A 21,286-nucleotide genomic window follows, 5' to 3' on the forward strand; every position below is an offset into this window, starting at 1 on the left:
ACCTATATACTGTTAGATAATATACATTTATGTTTATATAGATGTGTGTGTATTTATGCACAAATGCACTATAGAAATTAAGGCAGGGTTGGGCAACTGAGAAGAAGTGTGGACAATTTCACCCTTGTGACACCCCTCCTGTGGATAGCACTTTTACATTTTGGGGTAAAGGTCAGCTGAAATTTGAGCTGTCAGTGATTGGAAGTCTTGTTTATTTCAAACATTTTTATTTAATTTATTGCAAAAGAAGGCAGTGTGGAAATTGGGGTATTCCTGATCCGAACCTACTCCTGATAGTATTTGAGGGGGGGGGGGGGTCTCCCCAAAAGAGGTTAGCAACTATATATGGGTTGTGAGCAGCACTTTTGCTTTGAAATACAACTGTATTCAAGAGAGGTCATTAGGAATAAAAAAATATGAATGTGTCAACTTATTTTCCATTCATTTTAAAGTAAAGGTTTAAACAATTGTTACCTAATGAATTGTTTGAAATGTTGCTATTTAAATTGCTTTATCTGATTTCTTGCCTGTGGCACAATTTCGACTGTTCAATTTTTTTAACAATAGTCACAAATTTGGTTGCATGTTGATCCTATATATAAATTATATCTAGAGAAACCTTACCTAATAAGGCAGTATAAAAATAAAAAATATTAGAAATAAAGCAAAATTCCACATGTGATATCTGAGGAAATAAAATGACTGATTTTTTAAACAACGCCACTATCCTTATAGGTCAAAATAAGTAGTGACACTACTTGGTTTTATTGTGTAGAGATTGTTATGTCATTAAGAATTAATGTTATTTGAGGAGAACTGGAGACCTGAAAATATTTCACTTTGCTTAAACTCAATTGTTTCTTATAATTAAGTTTCAGCTCCTCTTCCAACATGGAAACTTGTGGGGTTATTACTAGTGTGTACGTCTCTGGTTCCCTTTACAAGTGGGTGACACATAGAGAATCAGCACAAGGTAGTAGCTTGAGTGTTGCACTATGCCCATGAAGACCAGTATTTGAATCCATACTTGGGTATGAAACCCAGTGAGTGATCCTAGGCAAATCTCAGTCACGGAAAACCCTGTGATAAATCTTGAAGGCATGCAACATGTTCATACATGCTACTCAAGTCACTAAAAAACCCTCTAAATCTGATCAAGATCAAGGCAACCCATTTAAAGCATTAAATGGCTTGTGTTCTTTTGTAGGCAGGTTCCCTCCCCAATTTTCCACTTAAATTTGGTATCAAAGTTTGCAAAAACCAAATCCCCACCCAAGAAATATTAGAATGGGGCAAATATGGGTATGATGGAACGCTCAAAGTGTGTCTTCTTCTATTACAATTGACCCAAAATATTTAGTGTACAAATGCATGGACTTTTTTTATTGGAGAAGAAAATTAAGAAAGAGATTAAATATTTTTCTTCATTTTTCTTTATTATAAAAATTAAGAACTAGTTGCCTCGAGTATATAAAATATATCTTTACAATTGAGCTGATATGAATATTTAGAAATATTTCAAACAAAACTGATCACTGAACTATCAAATGTCACTATAGAAATATTTGAGGAAATGCTCAAATACTTTTTATTTGCATATAAAAGGCTACTCACAATACATTTGAGGAGAAAAAACAGCATCACCGGTAATTTCAGTTACAAACAGGATAAAGGTTAGTTTGACTCAAGCTGACAACTTTGGATGCAGAAGACTAGAATTATCCTGTGGCTGAATTTACCAGACAGAAATAATACCAGGTTCCAGTACAGCACAAACACTCAGGAACAGGAGTGGAAAAAACATCTCTGCTGGGGTGGGGGGTCCCTTTGCAGAAGACCTGGCCATTTCCTCATGTTGCTGACAGTGAACCATGGACAGAAGTGCAGACACTGGTATATCCAGCCTTCCCCTCCATATCCTTTAGAGGAAGCCTGTAGAGCTTCTTCTACAGGGTCCCCAGATATTTTTGCCTTCAACTCCCAGATATCCTAACAGCTGGTAAACTGGCTGGGATTCCTGGGAGTTGTAGGCCAAAACATCTGGGGATCCACAGGTTGAGAACCACTGCTGTGGAGTCTGTGCTGATGGCTGAGCACCATGCCAATCTCCTGTAACAATGGAGTAGCCCCAATAGGAAATTGGGTCCAATGTGGCCCCCTGACACTTGTAAGGTGTCCACTCCTATTCAAGAAGCTGAATCACACTCTGTAGCCCTAAGAAAAGCAGGAGTGTGCACCCTAAACAACCAGGTTCCTCAAAACTCTGGCTGGTTCTACACTGCTGTATAATGCAGTTCAAACTGCATTATACAGCAGTGTAGAAGCAGTCTGTGATTTTTATTTGCAAAATGTTATGTAGCCTTTCCTTGTGTTTAGACTTCATAAGAAATATAGAATCTTGTTGGTCATTATTTCCCTTTTATAGACAAGATACTGAGACACACAATATATTTTGTCTAAGGTCTCAAGGGAAGAACATATTGAACTTAGGGCCTCATCACACTAGAGCATGGATCCACTTTAATTCCTGTGGCTGCCTCCTGAAGAATTCTGGGGTTTGTAGTTTAGGGACGCCCAGGACCTGTCCGACTGAGCAGTTTAAAGGCCACACACTAAACTACAATCTACAGAATTTTGCAGGAAGCAGCCACAAATATTCAAGTGGATCCATGCTCTAGTGCACTGGTTCCCAACATGTGGATCCCTGGCTGGGAGTTCTGGGAGTTGTAGGCCAAAACACCTGGGGACCCATAGGTTGAGAACCACTGTCCTAGAGTAATGAGGTCCTAGACCCCACTGTAATGCTGATCAGAGTAGATCCATCAAATCAAATAGATTTAGCCACTATGGACTCACTATTCAACAGTTGACTGAATGGGTCTACTCAAGCAGGGACTAACCTCCAGGATGCCAGCCAATATCTGATCAATCCTGGTATCTAGCTCCCTGTATAATGTGCCATAGTAACATTTACTGAAAACCTTTTGATAAGCAAAATAGGAAGAGATTCCCAAATTCCATACCAGGACTGGTAATATATAACCCTCTTTCTACCAAATAAATGGTTGTGGTACAATCTGTGTTCCTATTGCAGCCATCAAGTTCACCAACAGTAAATGACCCTGGTATTGGCTGGAATGAAATACTTCTATGTTCTGAGATTTGTTGTAATTTTAATGCCCAGAAATAGTGTAAAACCTGGAAAATAATTTGTTTTCATATTTTGTGCATCAGGATTGCCACAGATTCTTTATGCAAAGCAGCAATTTCATAGAAATGCAGTAGAAACTTCATCAGCAATACCTAGAAAAATCAAATACAAATTTTGATTACTAAAGAAATCTGTCTTGTGCATTTCACAAAGAAAACAATTATGTAAAATATTCTTTTATTCTTTTTATGTAAAATATTCTTTTAACTCTTCATTTCTATACACTAAACTACAATCCTACCAGCTTTAATTTTAGATGACAAATATGCCCAATAGAGGTATCAAGGGCTTTTAACAGGGACTCTGTTCTTCTGCATTAGTTATCCATGACAATTAATTTCAGAAGAATAATGATGCATTCATCAATGTACATATTTGAAATATATCCAGGCAGACATGCATGGCAGTCCTTATTATGACTTTATCATACCAGGAATCCAAACTTTCCTTCTGCAGAAGGTTGGTTTTCAGGCATTTTATTACTCTGTAAAGCTAACAATGGACTTAGAATTATAGAATCAGAGTTGGAAGAGACCTTGTGGGCCATCCAGTCCAACCCTCTGCCAAGAAGCAGGAAAATCACATTCAAAGCATCCCCGACGGATGGCCATCCTGCCTCTGTTTAAAAGCCTCCAAAAAGGAACCTCCACAAGACTCTGGGGTAGAGAGTTCCATTGCTGAACAGCTCTCATAGTTAGGAAGATCTTCCTAATGCTCAGGTGGAATCTCCTTTCCTGTAGTTTGAAGCCATTGTTCCACCTCCTAGTCTCCAGGGCAACAGAAAACATGCTTGCTCCCTCCTCCCTATGACATCCCCTCACACATTTGTATATGACCATTGTGCCTCCTCTCAGCCTTCTCTTCTGCAGGCTAAACACGCCCAGCACTTTAAGCTGCTCCTCACAGGGCTTGTTCTCCAGACCCCTGAGCATTTTAGTCGTCCTCCTCTGGACACATTCCAGCTTGTCAACATCTCCCTTCAACTGCGGTGCCCAGAATTAGACACAGTATTCCAGGTGTGGTCTGACCAAGGCAGAATAGAGGGGTAGCATGACTTCCCTGGATACTATCCTATTGATGCAGGCCAAAATCCCATTGGCTTTTTAAGCCGCTACCTCACATTGTTGGCTCATGTTTAACTTATTGTCCACGAGGATTCCAAGATCTTTTCACATGGATTGCTGTTGAGTCAGGCGTCCCCTAGTCTGTATCTTTGTCAAATAGGACCATAAAATAGGAACATCTGTTTCAGTATCTGGAGGGTCCTCTGCATGAGTATATAAGCCACAAAGTTTTTGGTTTAACTTACCACAGACATTGGAACCCATTTTAATATGAACATAGCCATTTATCCCCCAGTCTGATCCCCAGGAGTTCCTTACAATCCAGAAAGGAATGCTACCTGTAAAATGACTTTGATTAGTGTTTTTTTTTTTTAAATGTTTCACAAAGACTTGTTCCATTAGTCAGACAGAAAGAACAAAACCTCATAAAATATAGAACAGAATACTGTACAGGATTTGCTAAAGAAACTAGGTTTTTTTAAAAAGATAAACAGATAAGAATGCTTTAAGAGCTGTGTGTTAAAATGTCAGGGTATCAACAATGCAATATTATGGTTATAAAACCAGGGAAATAAATGGAATTTTAATTTGATTCCATACTCTACAAGTCCAAATCTTCCATACCATGCAGTGCAACAAAACGATAAAGGCCACATAGTTCCTACCTCTGTACTACTAAATAACAACAATATTTCTATTCATTTTATGCACACATAACCCAGTAAGAGATTAGTATAAGGAACTCTCATTGAGTATAAGAAACTCAAGCACCACTAAGTTAAAAACCTATTCTCACCTACTATAACCTGACTCCACTGAATGCAGCAGCTGAGAATGGAAAAAAGTGTAATCTATGTTGGACTAGAACTTTAGAGATCCAGGTTGAAGTCTATATTCCGCCATGAAACTCAATTAATTATCTTGGCCTAATATTTTGTCTGTTTGAGGAACTTCACAGGTATCTTCTTATAAGGCTAAGATGCTGATGCTAATGGGACAGAAGATCCACATATTCTGTCTTGATCTTACTAAAGGTAAGGCAGGATATAAATCTTTTATGTAAATAATACACAATTGCTTTGTTGTTGTTTATTTGTTCAGTCGCTTCTGACTCTTCGTGACCTCATGGACCAGCCCACGCCAGAGCTCCCTGTTGGATGTCACCACCCTCAGCTCCTTCAAGGTCAATCCAGTCACTTCAAGGATCCCATCCATGCATCTTGCCCTTGGTTGGCCCCTCTTCCTTTTTCCTTCCATTTTCCCCAGCATAATTGTCTTCTCTAGGCTTTCCTGTCTTCTCATCATGTGGCCAAAGTACTTTATCTTTGCCTCTAATATCATTCCCTCCAGTGAGCAGTCGGGCTTTATTTCCTGGAGTATGAACTGGTTTGATCTTCTTGCGGTTGAAAGCACTCTCTGGATTTTCCTTCAGCACCACAGTTCAAAAACGTCTATTTTCCTTTGCATACCTTATGGTATAGCTCTAGCATTCAAAGGTTACTACAGGGAATGCCACTGCTTTAACCATGCGGATCCTCTTTGCCAGTGTGATGTCTGTACTCCTAACTATTTTATCGAGATTGGTCACTGCTCTCTTCCCAAGAAGTAAATGTCTCCTACATAATTGCTGCTTGCCCTGAATGCATCCTTTACTATTATAGTATGTTTGCTTACCTAAAGCAGATATCAAACTCTGAACCACATAGATAAAATGGGCCTTTTATGTGTCTTGATGAGACTTCTTACTTGACAAATGTGCAACATGGTAAACAATTAAAAAAACTAGGAAGTCTCATCATTTGTTTTCTTGTTGTTATTGTTTTGTGCCTTCAAGTCATTTCAAACTCATGGCAATCCTGAGGTGAATCTATCACTGGGTCTTCTGGGGTTAAAAGTTTCCAGGTTTCCATGACTGAGAGCCATTCCACATAGCCCTATATCCCAGAATATCAGGGCACATAATCCCATATTATCTGAATGTGGACTCAGATAACCCAGTTTAAAGCAGATATTGTGGGATTTTCTGTCTTGATATTCTGGAATATAGGGCGGTGTGGAAGTGCCCTAAGTAAGGAATCAAACCCTGGTCTCTAGGGTAGTAGTCCAACACTGAACCATTACATTACATTAGCTTATTGTTTAAGTTCTACATACATGGATAAAAGTAATTCCAATTGTAATCAAAGGACGTTTATTTCTAAATAACTCTGACTGTATGGAGCTGTCTTGGGACAGATATAGAACAAAAAATTAATTGTGTAACCAACACATTGACATTTACCTGTTGTATCATAACCTGTAACTATAACAGCATGATTTGATTCTCCACTATAACAATGATACTGTATGATACCACCAAGGTAATCTTGCCAGCTTGCTGCATCTACAATTACTGCCAAAGGACCCCATTCAAGCAGCATTTTTTTCATTGTGTCTTCCTGGTCACTGAAAAATAGATAAATAATCCCCCATTAAGTAGTCAAGCTAGTATCGAAATAGTTGGCAATAAACAGAGCTTTAACAGCTGTTGAGGGAGTTGGATTGCTGTGAGTTTTCCGGGCTATATGGCCATGTTCCAGAAACATTCTCTCCTGACGTTTCGCCCACATATATGGCAGACATCTTCAAGAAGGTTGTGAGACACAACCTCTTGATAATGCCTGTCATAGATGCGGGTGAAATGTCAGGACAGAATGTTTCTGGAACATGGCCATACAGCCCGGAAAACTCACAGCAACCTAGTGATTCCGGCCATGAAAGCCTTCAACAATATGTTGAGGGAGTTTCTGGCCTTTCAAGATGAAGCAGTTGTGCTACCACTGGTAAAAGATAGATAAACTGGATTCAGTGGGCAGAAATGCTGCCCTTAAATAACAACAGAAGAAACCATTTGTACTACTAAAATATAGTGGATAAGCTGATTATTAGGAAAACATTAGCTGCTCAAATAAATCCAGAAATAGGAATATAATACACTCATTGGTGCACGTGTGCGTGAAGTACAGCAAAAAAAATTTCAGTGGCACGAAGCTTTCAGTAAGAATGTATTTTTCTTTTGATTAGTTACTATTAATAATAGGGCATTCAAAAAACTGGCAATCTGAATTAGTAATAAAATACTAAAAAAAAGATTCACATTTATTATCTTACTTTTTCATTTTTTTTATTGATATACATGAAATCAAACAGATGGGGGAGTTGCCACCAAGCTATTTCCAAACCTTTGTGGACCCGCACCCCCATCATAGCTGTGCATGAGCAATTTTTTGAACTACTAAATACTTTAAAGGCATCACATCATACTAAACAGGGTCAGCTCTGTTTAATACCTGGATGGAAGTCCACCAATGGATGGCAGGGACTGATGGTTGTATATAATAATAATAATAATAATAATAATAATAATAATAATTTTATTTATAACCTGCCCTATCTCCTTGAAGGGACTCAATGTCATTTCCAACAAGTAACAAAATGGTAAACATTCAATGCCAAAAACAGACGAACAATCAATCAAATAAAAAACAATAAACAAACAGTCTCAATAGAAGCATATAAACTAAATCTTCCTATTTCAGAGAAAGGACCTGGTAAAACCATCTATGAGAATTCCTTGCCCAAAAAAATCCTATGAAAAATTCACAGAGTCAACACAAGCTGACAGGCAACTTGGCACACACATAGTTAAAAAAAGCTGCAATAAGGTCACTACTTGTACAAGTTGTACTCAATGTCAGTATTTGCTCTGGTCACATGGGACAAACAGAGTACACATTGCAAGGGAAACACAAACAGTACTGTCTCCTTTTTATGGGTAACAAGTACATCACATATTTGGCTTCTTATGTATCACATCTACTTGAAAACTATAGTATTTCCTGTATGTGGTTCTCCATCAACAATCAATTCTGTCCCGGAATCAATAATGGCAATGTTTTGCATTTAAAATGGAAAGCAGAGCAATGGATGCCTTTAATGCATTTACTACTACTTCTATTTCGTGCATTACTCCTACTGGAACATATAAAATTTTCCTGTATTCTTAAGAGAGAATGGGATGAGAGACTGTCAACAAATACTAGGTGCTACGTTTCATGAGAATGAGGAAGCAGTAAAATTGTCTCTGAGCATTCCTTGCCTGAGAAAAACCGATGAAATGCATGAGAGCGCCATAAATCTATAAGGAACATGGAGGTAAAGGCACACATAAAATCATGTCCAGTAGGGGTAAAAAAATCTCAATTTAAAATCTGAGAAAAGATGGACTAGGACAGAAGTCCGAGTGCTGCCAAACACATTAGAAGTTTTCAGATGCAATGTGTTGATGAAGGCTTTCATGGCCAGAATCACTGGGCTGCTGTGAGTTTTCCAGGCTGGAACATGGCCGTACAGCCCGGAAAACTCACAGAAACCCTATCTTCATATAATTTTATCTCTTTAGGAACATTTATTGTGATTATGTTGTATACAAGTAGTCCCCGAGTTACAAACATCCAACTTACAATTTCTTTTTGTGTCAGGAGCAACTTGAGAAACTGCAAGTTGCTTCTGGTGTGAGAGAGTTGGCCATCTGCAAGGATGCTGCCCAGAGGAGGCTGCCCAGAGGATGCCTAGATGTATTACCATCCTGTGGGAGTCTTCTCTCATGTCCTCACATGAGAAGTTGGAACTGACAGACGGGAGCTCACCCCAGATTCAAACCACCAACCTTTTGGTCAGCAGTCCTGCCAGCATAAGGGTTTAACCCATTGTGCCACCGGGGGCTCCAAATTGACTCATAGTTAAGAACAGGGGTGAGACAACAAGAAGTGAGAGAAATCTACCCCAGGAATAGAAATTCACTCCTGAAAGAGTTATCATCGGGAAAAGGTGTCTCAGCTGAAGCTTTATCACCTTGTTTCCACCACAAACCATTTTTTTTCAAAATCGAATTATTCTAGATCTAAGGAAGTAATGCTACCCCTCTATTCTGCTTTGGTTAGACCACATCTGGAATATTGTGTCCAATTCTGGGCACCACAATTCAAGAGAGATATTGACAAGCTGGAATGTGTCCAGAGGAGGGCAACTAAAATGATCAAGGGTCTGGAGAACAAGCCCTATGAGGAGCGGCTTAGGGAACTGGGCATGTTTAGCCTGAAGAAGAGAAGGCTGAGAGGAGATATGATAGCCATGTATAAATATGTGAGAGGAAGCCACAGGGAGGAGGGAGCAAGCTTGTTTTCTGCTTCCTTGGAGACTAGGACGCGGAGCAATGGCTTCAAACTACAAGAGAGGAGATTCCATCTGAACATTAGGAAGAACTTCCTGACTGTGAGAGCCATTCAGCAGTGGAACTCTCTGCCCCGGAGTGTGGTGGAGGCTCCTTCTTTGGAAGCTTTTAAGCAGAGGCTGGATGGCCATTTGTCAGGGGTGATTTGAATGCAATATTCCTGCTTCTTGGCAGGGGGTTGGACTGGATGGCCTATGAGGTCTCTTCCAACTCTTTGATTCTATGATCAAAGAGACAGAACAGGGGCACAGAGAGCAAAACCAACACCATTGGGGTGTTGACTCTTCCTTATGCTATCGAAAGTTACACTTAAAAATGTATCTATTCCAAATTACATACAGATTCAAGTTAAAAACAAGACTAAAGAACCTATCTTATTCGTAACTTGAGGACTGCCTATACCTCATACTAATGAATATAATATTTAACCTATTAAAAGTAATTATGTAAATAACTATGACATGCATAATAAAAAAATCCTAGAATCATTCAAGTGTTTGTAGCTTGGCTTACAATGTATCATTTATTTATGTGTATATGAATTTCCTTTTGGACCTCGTCACCAATTCTAGGGCTCAAGGTAACTTACAAAAATTGAAACAGAGACAGCTGAGAATACACATGATATAAAAGTGATCTATATCAGCCTACAAAAGCACATGGAGGGTACTAGATTAGCTTCTCTAAAAGGTAGAGTGGACTCATAAAGTAAGGCCAGCAAGTGAGCATCAGTTGTTACCTGAGACCATATCCAGCGTAATCTTTGATTGAGACTCCAAAATCTGCACGACTGAAATAACGGCACAATCCTGTTTCAGCTTTAAAACGATATTCTGAATCTCTCACTAATTTCACACCTGTCTATAAGCAGAAAATTAAATCAATGGCAAATGTGCTTATGCTTTTGAGATGGTGGCGTCTATAGTAGCAGATCAGTGTAATACTGCATTCAAATCAGTGGGGAACTTCTTTGTCATAATCTTACCTTCTATGGATGAACAGGGATCAAGCTGGACAGAAGAGGTCATCATGGATTTATACTGGAGCTTAGATGGTCACAATGCCCAGAGTTTTCCAGTCATGCTAGCTGGAGAAATTCTGTAGGTGATCATCTAAAGATCACCTAACTTTTTCAAACTCTGCCCTAGATCCTGAAACTAATGTGGATGTTGTAAGGAAAAGAAGTACTCTTATAGTAGCCCAGTTGTTGTCTTGTCTGTGACCATCACTAGGATGCTTCTCTAGCTATTGATGGAGATATTAAAAACTGGACAGATTTCCGGCCTACCATATATACTCATATACGCATATATACTACCATATATAATCATATATATATGTGTGTGTGTGTGTGTGTGTGTGTGTACACACATACTCATATATAAATCCTGGGCAGTCTTTAGGGTCAAAATTATGAATTTTGGTAGGATTCATAGATAAATCGAGGGTCATTCTGTCCCCCAGGTATTCACAAAGATCAGATGTAAAGCTACAGCATAGGGTACTTATTTTAGCTTCTCCCAGGATGGATTCAAGCTACTTCTACACTGTCATATAAAATCCAGATTATCTACTTTGGACTGAATTATATGGTAGTGTAGACACATATAATCCAGTAGATTATCTGCTTAGATATTCTGGATTATATGGCAGAGTAGAAGAAGCCTAAGTGTTGCTTTCCCCACTCTACTTAGGCCCCTTCTACACTGCCATATAATCCAGATTATCAAAGCAGATAATACATATTATCTGCTTTGAACTGGATTATATGAGTCTACCAGATAATCCAGTTCAAAGCGGATAATCTGGATTTTATAGGGCTGTGTAGAAGGGGCCCTTAGAGAAGGAGACAGTTCTTTCATAAAGAGTTCAGGTACAATATTTACATTGACCCTGGCTTTTTGGGTTGATTTAAGTAACATTTCTAGATTTATAGGGCAATCAAACTGGGCGATGTTTTGTTTTTTTAATTATTCCGACATATTTCTGCGCTATTCAAAAATACTCAATTGTTATCAGACATAGTAGATTTGTAAGAAAAGATTACCTGATTCATCCACCCCAGAGCACCAAGCGGGGAGCCACCTCGGCATCCGGAATTAACGTATGAACAGTCAATGACCTGTTGTATGCTGAGTTCTTCCAGAACATTCTTTTTGATTGCATTGACAGATTCTATTATACCAACAGCACTGAAAGCCCAACAACCACCACACTAGAATGAAAAAACAAAACAAAAGCAAAGCCAAAACAAACCAAATACAAAATAAGTACTAATCATCACCAGTTGTACACACATTCCGGTTCTGTGTACTTTACATTCCTTTTTCCCCCCATAGTTCTGCACAGACTATGTTCATATAATATACTTTGATCTTTCCAAAAAGTGATGTTCTATATATTTCAGGTTAAAGTGGATGCCGAATACTGCTGGATTTTTAATCTAGAGTCTGCAGAGATCTTTTTATGAGCTGCAAGTTATAGAGAAGCCTGCCTACATAAACTTCAGAAACAAGTGCTGAAAAATATGGCTTATTATGCCACTGTTGTCAAGCCACTGTGAAATATTCTTGTGCTGAAAAGACTCATTTTATCATCTCAAGGTTGCCCTATGTTTGAACAAAGTCCAAGTACTGAGAAAGAATAAAATATAGAATTTATTAGGAATTGTGAGATCCATAACAAAATGGTTCCAAAGAACTTACAAAACTAGGGTGAACTGGCAGTTCGTTTCTGAAGTGATTCTAAAGTTTCAGTGGTGAAAATTTCGGAACTATAATAAGACTAACGAAATTTAGTTACTATTTCATTACAGAAACTGCACATGTGAATTAAAGAAAATACTATCAATAGGAAAACTTCAGGGACAGAACATATTTACCCCTGCAGAACACATTTACCAAATTTACTAAATCACATTTACATTTACCACATTTACTAAATCACCAAATTTCACAATATTTGATTTATCCACAGATTTTTGGTGAATTTTCAAAGTTTTTAATAAACAACAGTTTAAAAAAATACCAGAGCTATCTTCTTGAATTTTTTACTACAATGCATTTTTTAAAACTGTTGTTTATCAATCCCCGGGAGTTTCAGAAAGATTCACATATCTACAAATCTTTGGGGATTTTTTGAAGTTTAGACCAAAACAATTTATTCCCCCAAAATGCAACAACAGCAATCCCCTTGAATGTCTGTCTTTATGACACACAACCATGTAACTTCAACTTAGCACAGATTTATACTATTACTTACTTACTTTAGTCCTCTTTGCAGATTTAATAATTTTATTTATTATGAGACTAGAGTTAGTCTCATAAACGGCTGGCTGGCTACCCCCCATAGTGCCTTTCTTATGGCAACAGGCCAAAGTAAAAGGAATTTTTTAAGCACTTTATGTTCTCTTGGTTTTGCCAAAGTTGCTTAATTCTTGCTTGCTTACTTTAGTAATCTTTGCAGATTCAATAATTGCATTTATTATAATTAGACTAACTCTAAACAGTGACTGCTGCAGCCAGTTATCATTTGGGTCCTTCAGCTCTCATTTGGTCCTGATCAGCATTGAACTCTAGGAAATGTAGTTTACGGGTTTTTGCATTCTCTACCAATGGGGGCCTTGCCTTTCTAAACTACGATTAAGATGGTTGAGTCTCCCACCCATTAAATGTAGTCCCGCCTTCCTTATGACAACGGTGGGGCAAAACTCCAAAATAAAAAATTGGTTTTTAAGCACTTTATGTTCTCTTGTCTTTACCAAAGTTGCTTAATGGTTATACTGAAAATTAAACTGACATTGGGAGGCATCCGAACATCACAGGACGTTTATTCTGCGCAATAGCAGATTTCCAGATTAGTTTAGTGTTTACACCTTATTTTATTTTTCTGGTTATTTAATATTTATTTTACTTAAGTGATATTTGTCTTTACTGTTCTAATGCAGCACAAATCCTATGTAAAATCATACTACATATTTTTGACATTAATATTGAAATCTGAAATATATACAGAAAGTCTTTATTTTTGGGCGGGTGTTTCCATTTCTAAATCCCTCCCCTTTCCTGCATGTCTTGGAAATTGCGTCGTATGTACGAATTTAACTAATTTAATTCAATGTACCATTATGATCCAAAATTATGCACAAGCCGAGAACTTACCACTCCTTGATTTCTCACTTGTGTAACAACACCCCTGTCGCGCCAATCAAACTTTGCTGGTAAGGGTTTCTGTGTTTCCTCTACTCTAACTTCTGGGGTAAATTTGGGAACTTTCAAAGGTTGACTCTGTAGGTAAATAGCTTTAAAATAAAACAAAGGATTTATCATCATCTAGTTTTGCAATAACTGTAGCCAGTTAAGATATTCTGTTTCTATATGCAAGATATTTATGTTCTTTTAACTTTACAGTGTAAGTCCCACTTTCTGTGATGATTTATTGTGCCATAACCTTGCCTTCAGATGGAATTTTAAACTGATGCAGTTCCAGATGCCATCTCCTTTCAATTGAAATCCTACATGAACCTCCCAGCATCTTTTGAGTCTTCCATCTTTTTCTTTATGAAAAATGGGTAAGGTGTTAAAGATGGAACAGATATACAACTCTTGAGTTTTGAACCCAGGAAAACTGATTTTTGGCAAGCAGGTGTACTCCTTTTACACTGAAAGACCTTTTTATGCAACTCTTTCTGGATCCCGCAAGACTCTATCTCACTTCCACTACTGTATAAATATGCTCTACCACCTGATCATTCTGTACTGTATATAAAATCTTGTGCTAAAACTAAAAAGAACACAGTCTAAATGATGGTGATGCATTCTCCCCCCCCCCCCACCGCCTCCCCTTCTCCTCTTTATGATGCAAAATATGAATGCAGACACTTTTTTGAAAGCCCTTTGATTTGTAGCATTAGGAATCATCCATCTGGAAGCACCCAACATGGTTTATGGCAATGAAATTCTGAAGTCTGTTTTCTATTTGCTCCCAAATGACTATTTTGACACAATATATCTTGCTTAATAAATCCTCTGCAATAATATCCCTTGTCTCTACTTGTAGTGCTAGTGCTTAGCTTCGGATCCCTTTAACACAGTTTCCTATTTCATCCAAAACAACAACCTCTGGTTTCAGTTGGTTATTTTATCCCAGTTAAGATAAATTATAATTTAAAAATGGCCAATAAACCAATATTAAAACAATTCCCTATTCCATATATTCATTTGCCTCTCCACATCTGCAGTGTTGACTTTTGCTGATTTGTTTATTCAAAGATTTAATTGAAATGTTATCTCCAGGACTCTCGAAGGCCCCTTACACACAGGTGAATGAAATTCCACATTATCTGCTCTGAACTGGAATATGTGGCAGTGTGGACTCACCAGTTCAAAGCAGAAATTGTGGGTTTTTCTGCCTTGATATTCTGGGTTATATGGCTGTGTGGAAGGGTCCCAAGTCCTTCAGTGTGACTATATGGTCAACTTTATCTGGTCATGCCAGAGGATGTAGAGATTTCCAAAGAGAACTTCAGGAATCTTTAGGAGTTCGTCTGCACTGTAGAATTAATGCAGTTTCATACCACATGAGTTTCCACAGCTCAATGCTATTGAATCATGGAAGTTGTAGTTTGGTGTGGCACTTCCACTCTTTGGAAGTCAAGGCTAAAGATCTTGTAAAACTCTCAATAATCTGTAGCATTGAGTCTTGGAAAGTAACATGGCGATTAAAACCATATCAATTTGCATTAATTTAACAGTGTTGATGCACTTTAGGTCCTCTACCCTGATTACATTATCTAACAGCATTTGAAAGATTTTCTCTTCCAGGTTTGAAAGTGTTATTACTGTTAACTGTGCGATACTTACTTTGAAAGTAGTTGTTATGCTCCAGAAACTTCATTTTTGTGGCTACCACAAATTGTTGAATTGGTTGGGACTCTGTTAGATATTTATTGAAAAACTAAAGCAAAATGTGCTGAAGGATATCCCTCTAACACTAACCCTTTTCATGTTTTATGATAGAACCAATTAAGAAATGATATTTATAACCCAGGAACAAAAATTGTGTTATGTAGAGTAATACTAATCACTGTTATTACTACAGTGGAACTCTCTGCCCCAGGTTTTTAAATAGAGGCTGGATGGCCAACTATAGGGGGTGTTTTGAATGTGATTTTCCTGCTACTTGGCAAAGAGTTGGATTGGATGGCCAACGAGGTCTCTTCCAACTCTATGATTCTTTACAGAATGATATGAACTATCTGTCTCCACTTTAAAAATGTTGAAATGCAGGAAGGCAGTAAAAATATTTTAGATAACTTATTTTCTTAATACAAATACCACCCTTTCATTGTTGTTCCTGGAAAAATAAAAGTTATGAATAGAATAATATCAAACTGTCATAATGGCTTGCACTGAATGGCAAAATGGCATCCCTGTAAATAACAAATTAAAAAAATCTATAATTTATTATAGAAAAAAACATTTTATTATAGAAATAATAATAATAATAATAATAATAATAATAATAATTCCTTACCTCTAAATTCTTCAGGAAACAAATTGGAGAACTTATTCATTCCATAGAAAGCAGTATCGTTGTCACCATTTGACAAGGAATTCAGATATCTAATTCTCAAAATGCTTTCCTATAAAATGTAAGAAAATATAATTACATCCATGAAATTCAGCTTTAGGACTATATCATAATAGTATTTATTATTATTATTATTATTATTATTTCTACTATTATTAATGATAATGTTGTTGTTGTTGCTGTTGTTGTTGTTGTTGTTATAACAGTGTAAAACTTTTCTTTTCAGGCCGACTTTTAAAGAAGGAAGTTTTAAAGATTGAGCCAGGAAGTGCGGTAAAGATTTTAGTTGGTTTTTAATGGTGTAAACTGTTTATTTATAATAGTTTCTGCATTTGAGTCTATTTTAAATTTGTACAATCTTAAATTATAGATTGTTTTGTTTTTGGTGTTAGCTGCTTTGGGTCTCTTTTTAGAAGGATACATCAGGATAGAAATACAGATGATGATGATAATTACACAATGTAACAAAATTAGAAAGAAATCTGTTGTTTTGCAAGCGTTATTTCCTGTTTAATTGTGCAATACTTACTTTGAAAGCAGTTGTTATACTCCCGAAACTTTGTTTTTGTGGCTGCCACAAACTATATTGAATTGGTTTTAATAATTTTTGGTTACTTTTTGGATTAGTTATTATACGTTTTATATTGTGTTGGTTTTTAAAATTGTTTTTTGAGATGATTTGTTTGTCTGGTTTTGGCACTAAATGTTTGCCACTTTTGTTGGAAACCGCCCTGAGTCACCTCGGGGAGATAGGGCAGGTTAAACATAAAGTATTACTACTACTATTACTACTAGCTGTACTCAGCCACACGTTGCTCTTTTCAGAAGATCAATTGCTGTTTTTCTGAAAATGTTGTTATTTTCTCCTTTCTTTCTCTTGTTCTTTCTCTTTGTACAATGTAAGTATGCTTTGAAGCTACCATTTTATGTTAATCTTTGAATCTGTCAAATCTATATATTCTTACAGTGTGCAAAGATTTGTTAATGTAACTGGAGACTTTATAAGGAAGACGCGTTCATCGTTGTTGTTTTCCATCGCTGACAGACAGGTAGCATGAATGAGGCTTGCTTGCTTAGGTCTTGAATCACAATCCATGTGCAAAGTGGACCGAAAGCTCGTACCTCAACTCTCAACATACTTTATCCACACTTCTTGGCAAAATGAAAATTGGCGCACACCGTATGGTTTTATTTATTGTTCAATTTGATTTGTCGCCTGTGTTTTTGGCATTGAATGTTTGCCACTTTATTACTTTAGGCTCCCTTGGGGAGACAGGGCGGGTAATTAATAATAATAATAATAATAATAATGAGCAAACTTCTGCTCTCCAGGTGTTTTGGACATCAACTCCCACAATTCCTAACAGCTGGCTGACCGTCAAAGGCTTTCATGGCCAGAATCACTGGGTTGCTGTGAGTTTTCTGGGCTATATGGGAGGGGGCCGACATTAGATCGGCCCCCTCCTTATTGGAATTCCAGAAGAGAGTGAAGACCTGGCTCTTTGAACAGGCTTTTAACTGAACAGTGCAATTGATTGTTTACTGGAATATGAATTAATGGACGAGATCGAATGCTGATTCTTTTGATGAGACGTGATGGATTGTTGTTTTGCTGTATTGTTGCATTGATGTTTTTGATGTTAATCAATTGATACTATTGTTTTAAATGACTAATGATTTTGTACTGTGTTGCTGATACTGGTTGTTAATCGCTCTGAGTCGCCTGATGGCTGAGAAGAGCGGTATACAAGTAAAGTAAATAAATAAATAATAAATATTTAGGGTGAATTCTAAACTGCAGAATTGATTCAATTTGAAACCACTTGAACTGCCATGGAATCCTGGGAGCTGTAGTTGCACAAGGTCTGGGCCTTTCTTAGCCTGGTGCCTCAAAAAACTACAACTCCTAGGATTCCATAGCCTTGAGCCATGACAGTTCAAGTGGAGTTAAAATGCATCAGTTCAACAGCATAGAGGTATAGTTTATCTCAAGACACATTTAGGGTGTATTCTACACTGCATAATTGATGCAATTTGACATCACCTGAACTGCCAAGGCTCAATGCTATATCATCCTGGGAGCTGTAGTTGCACAAGGTCTGGACCTTCCTTAACCTGGTGCCTCAACAAACTACAACTCCCAGGATTCCATAGCCTTGAGCCATGACAGTTCAAGTGGAGTTAAAATGCATCAGTTCAACAGCATAGAGGTATAGTTTATCTCAAGACACATTTAGGGTGTATTCTACACTGCATAATTGATGCAATTTGACATCACCTGAACTGCCAAGGCTCAATGCTATATCATCCTGGGAGCTGTAGTTGCACAAGGTCTGGACCTTCCTTAACCTGGTGCCTCAACAAACTACAACTCCCAGGATTCCATAGCCTTGAGCCATGACAGTTCAAGTGGAGTTAAAATGCATCAGTTCAACAGCATAGAGGTATAGTTTATCTCAAGACACATTTAGGGTGTATTCTACACTGCATAATTGATGCAATTTGACATCACCTGAACTGCCAAGGCTCAATGCTATATCATCCTGGGAGCTGTAGTTGCACAAGGTCTGGACCTTCCTTAACCTGGTGCCTCAACAAACTACAACTCCCAGGATTCCATAGACTTGAGCCATGACAGTTCAAGTGGAGTTAAAATGCATCAGTTCAACAGCATAGAGGTATAGTTTATCTCAAGACACATTTAGGGTGTATTCTACACTGCATAATTGATGCAATTTGACATCACCTGAACTGCCAAGGCTCAATGCTATATCATCCTGGGAGCTGTAGTTGCACAAGGTCTGGACCTTCCTTAACCTGGTGCCTCAACAAACTACAACTCCCAGGATTCCATAGCCTTGAGCCATGACAGTTCAAGTGGAGTTAAAATGCATCAGTTCAACAGCATAGAGGTATAGTTTATCTCAAGACACATTTAGGGTGTATTCTACACTGCATAATTGATGCAATTTGACATCACCTGAACTGCCAAGGCTCAATGCTATATCATCCTGGGAGCTGTAGTTGCACAAGGTCTGGACCTTCCTTAACCTGGTGCCTCAACAAACTACAACTCCCAGGATTCCATAGCCTTGAGCCATGACAGTTCAAGTGGAGTTAAAATGCATCAGTTCAACAGCATAGAGGTATAGTTTATCTCAAGACACATTTAGGGTGTATTCTACACTGCATAATTGATGCAATTTGACATCACCTGAACTGCCAAGGCTCAATGCTATATCATCCTGGGAGCTGTAGTTGCACAAGGTCTGGACCTTCCTTAACCTGGTGCCTCAACAAACTACAACTCCCAGGATTCCATAGCCTTGAGCCATGACAGTTCAAGTGGAGTTAAAATGCATCAGTTCAACAGCATAGAGGTATAGTTTATCTCAAGACACATTTAGGGTGTATTCTACACTGCATAATTGATGCAATTTGACATCACCTGAACTGCCAAGGCTCAATGCTATATCATCCTGGGAGCTGTAGTTGCACAAGGTCTGGACCTTCCTTAACCTGGTGCCTCAACAAACTACAACTCCCAGGATTCCATAGACTTGAGCCATGACAGTTCAAGTGGAGTTAAAATGCATCCATTCAACAGCATAGAGGTATAGTTTATCTCAAGACACATTTAGGGTGTATTCTACACTGCATAATTGATGCAATTTGACAACACCTGAACTGCCAAGGCTCAATGCTTTGGAATCCTGGGAGCTGTAGTCGCACAAGGTCTGGACCTTTCTTAGCCTGGTGTCTCAACAAACTACAGCTCCCAGGATTCCATAGCCTTGAGCCATGAGAGTTCAAATGGGGTGAAACTGCATCCATTCAACAGACTAGAAGGCTGGGCAAAGCGGTGGAAGAATAAAGGCAGCGGGGAGGCTCTAGGGCGCATGCGCAGAGGCGCCCTCTCTTGTTTGTTTATGTTTTCTAGTTCATACATACCCACTTGGCTGCTGCCGCTGCCTCCTCGTTCTGCTGGCTGCGCCGAAGTTGGGGGTCGGGGAAAGCCGTGGCTGTTCCTGGGGTCTCGGGGCAGGCGCCATCCACCAGGGAGAGGGGCAAGAGAGAGACGAAACAGAGCCAGAGCTCCATAGGGACGCCCAGTGGAGGTTTCCCTCTCGCCAATGCGGGCTCCTCCTCTGCCACCCAGCAAACTGTGCAAAGTCCCTCGCCTGCAAACAGCGACTTCCTGCTTGGGCCGCATCTGCATTACTGAAGGAGTGTAGCTTGATCCCTTTTGCATTGCCCTAGCTCAGGGCTATGGAACCCTGGGAGCTTTCTCTTTGCAAAACTACAACTCCCAGCATTGAGCTATGGTAGTCAAAGAGGTGTGAACCAATATTAGTTCTATAGTGCATGCTCAGTGCTATGGAAGAGTTGGAGTGGTAGGGTTTTTTAAATTATTATTAGGTAAAGGTAGGTAGTCCCCTGACATTAAGTCCAGTCATGTCTGACTCTGGGGTGTGGTGCTCATCTCCATTTCTAAGCCGAAGAGCCAGCGTTGTCCGTAGACACTTCCAAGGTCATGTGGCCGGCATGACTACATGGAGTGCCATTACCTTCCCGCTGGAGCGGTACCTATTGATCTACTCACATTTGCATGTTTTCAAACTGCTAGGTTGGCAGAAGCTAGGGCTGACAGCGGAAGCTCACGCCGCTCCCCGGAATCGAACCTGCGACCTTTCGATCAACAAGCTCAGCAGCTCAGCGCTTTAACCCACTGCACCACCGGGGGCTCCAGGGTTTTTTAAATTCTTCTTCTTCTTCTTCTTCTTCTTCTTCTTCTTATTATTATTATTATTATTTTACTGACATGACAACACAGTATGTCACAGCAAATGAGATCTATATGTTGGATTTCGTATCACAAAATCACAAGTTGAACACTTCCCAAGCGTCTAGGACTCTGTGATGTCTTATTATTATTTGAAACACAACAAGACGAGTCCACAGCAGACACTCTGCTGGCTGTTGTATTGGATCACACGACAGGCACTTCCCAAGTGTCTAGGATTGTGTGATGTATCAGTGAATAATGCGTGCAGATCCCAGTAAGGTGGCCTTCTGCAGCTGGCAGATAGTAATTTTGTCAGCGCCAATTGTGTTTAAGTTCAGGCCAAGGTCTTTAGGCACTGCACC

At 38.7% G+C, this 21,286-nt stretch overlaps 1 protein-coding gene across 1 annotated transcript; it reads right to left on the reverse strand.

Annotated features, from left to right (window-relative positions):
- Positions 1–223: 223 nt before the first annotated feature.
- CTSO (cathepsin O) lies at positions 224–20,388 on the reverse strand. The gene is given in 9 exon segments (XM_060778794.2): positions 224–3,303; positions 4,521–4,613; positions 6,557–6,720; positions 10,287–10,408; positions 11,595–11,762; positions 13,708–13,847; positions 16,082–16,190; positions 20,090–20,323; positions 20,325–20,388. Coding segments are annotated over 9 exon segments (1,098 nt in total). The 5' UTR covers positions 20,358–20,388; the 3' UTR covers positions 224–3,268.
- Positions 20,389–21,286: the final 898 nt, after the last annotated feature.

Source organism: Anolis sagrei, chromosome 5, assembly GCF_037176765.1.
Source record: "Anolis sagrei isolate rAnoSag1 chromosome 5, rAnoSag1.mat, whole genome shotgun sequence".
In the NCBI taxonomy this organism is placed as follows: Eukaryota; Metazoa; Chordata; class Lepidosauria; order Squamata; family Dactyloidae; genus Anolis; species Anolis sagrei.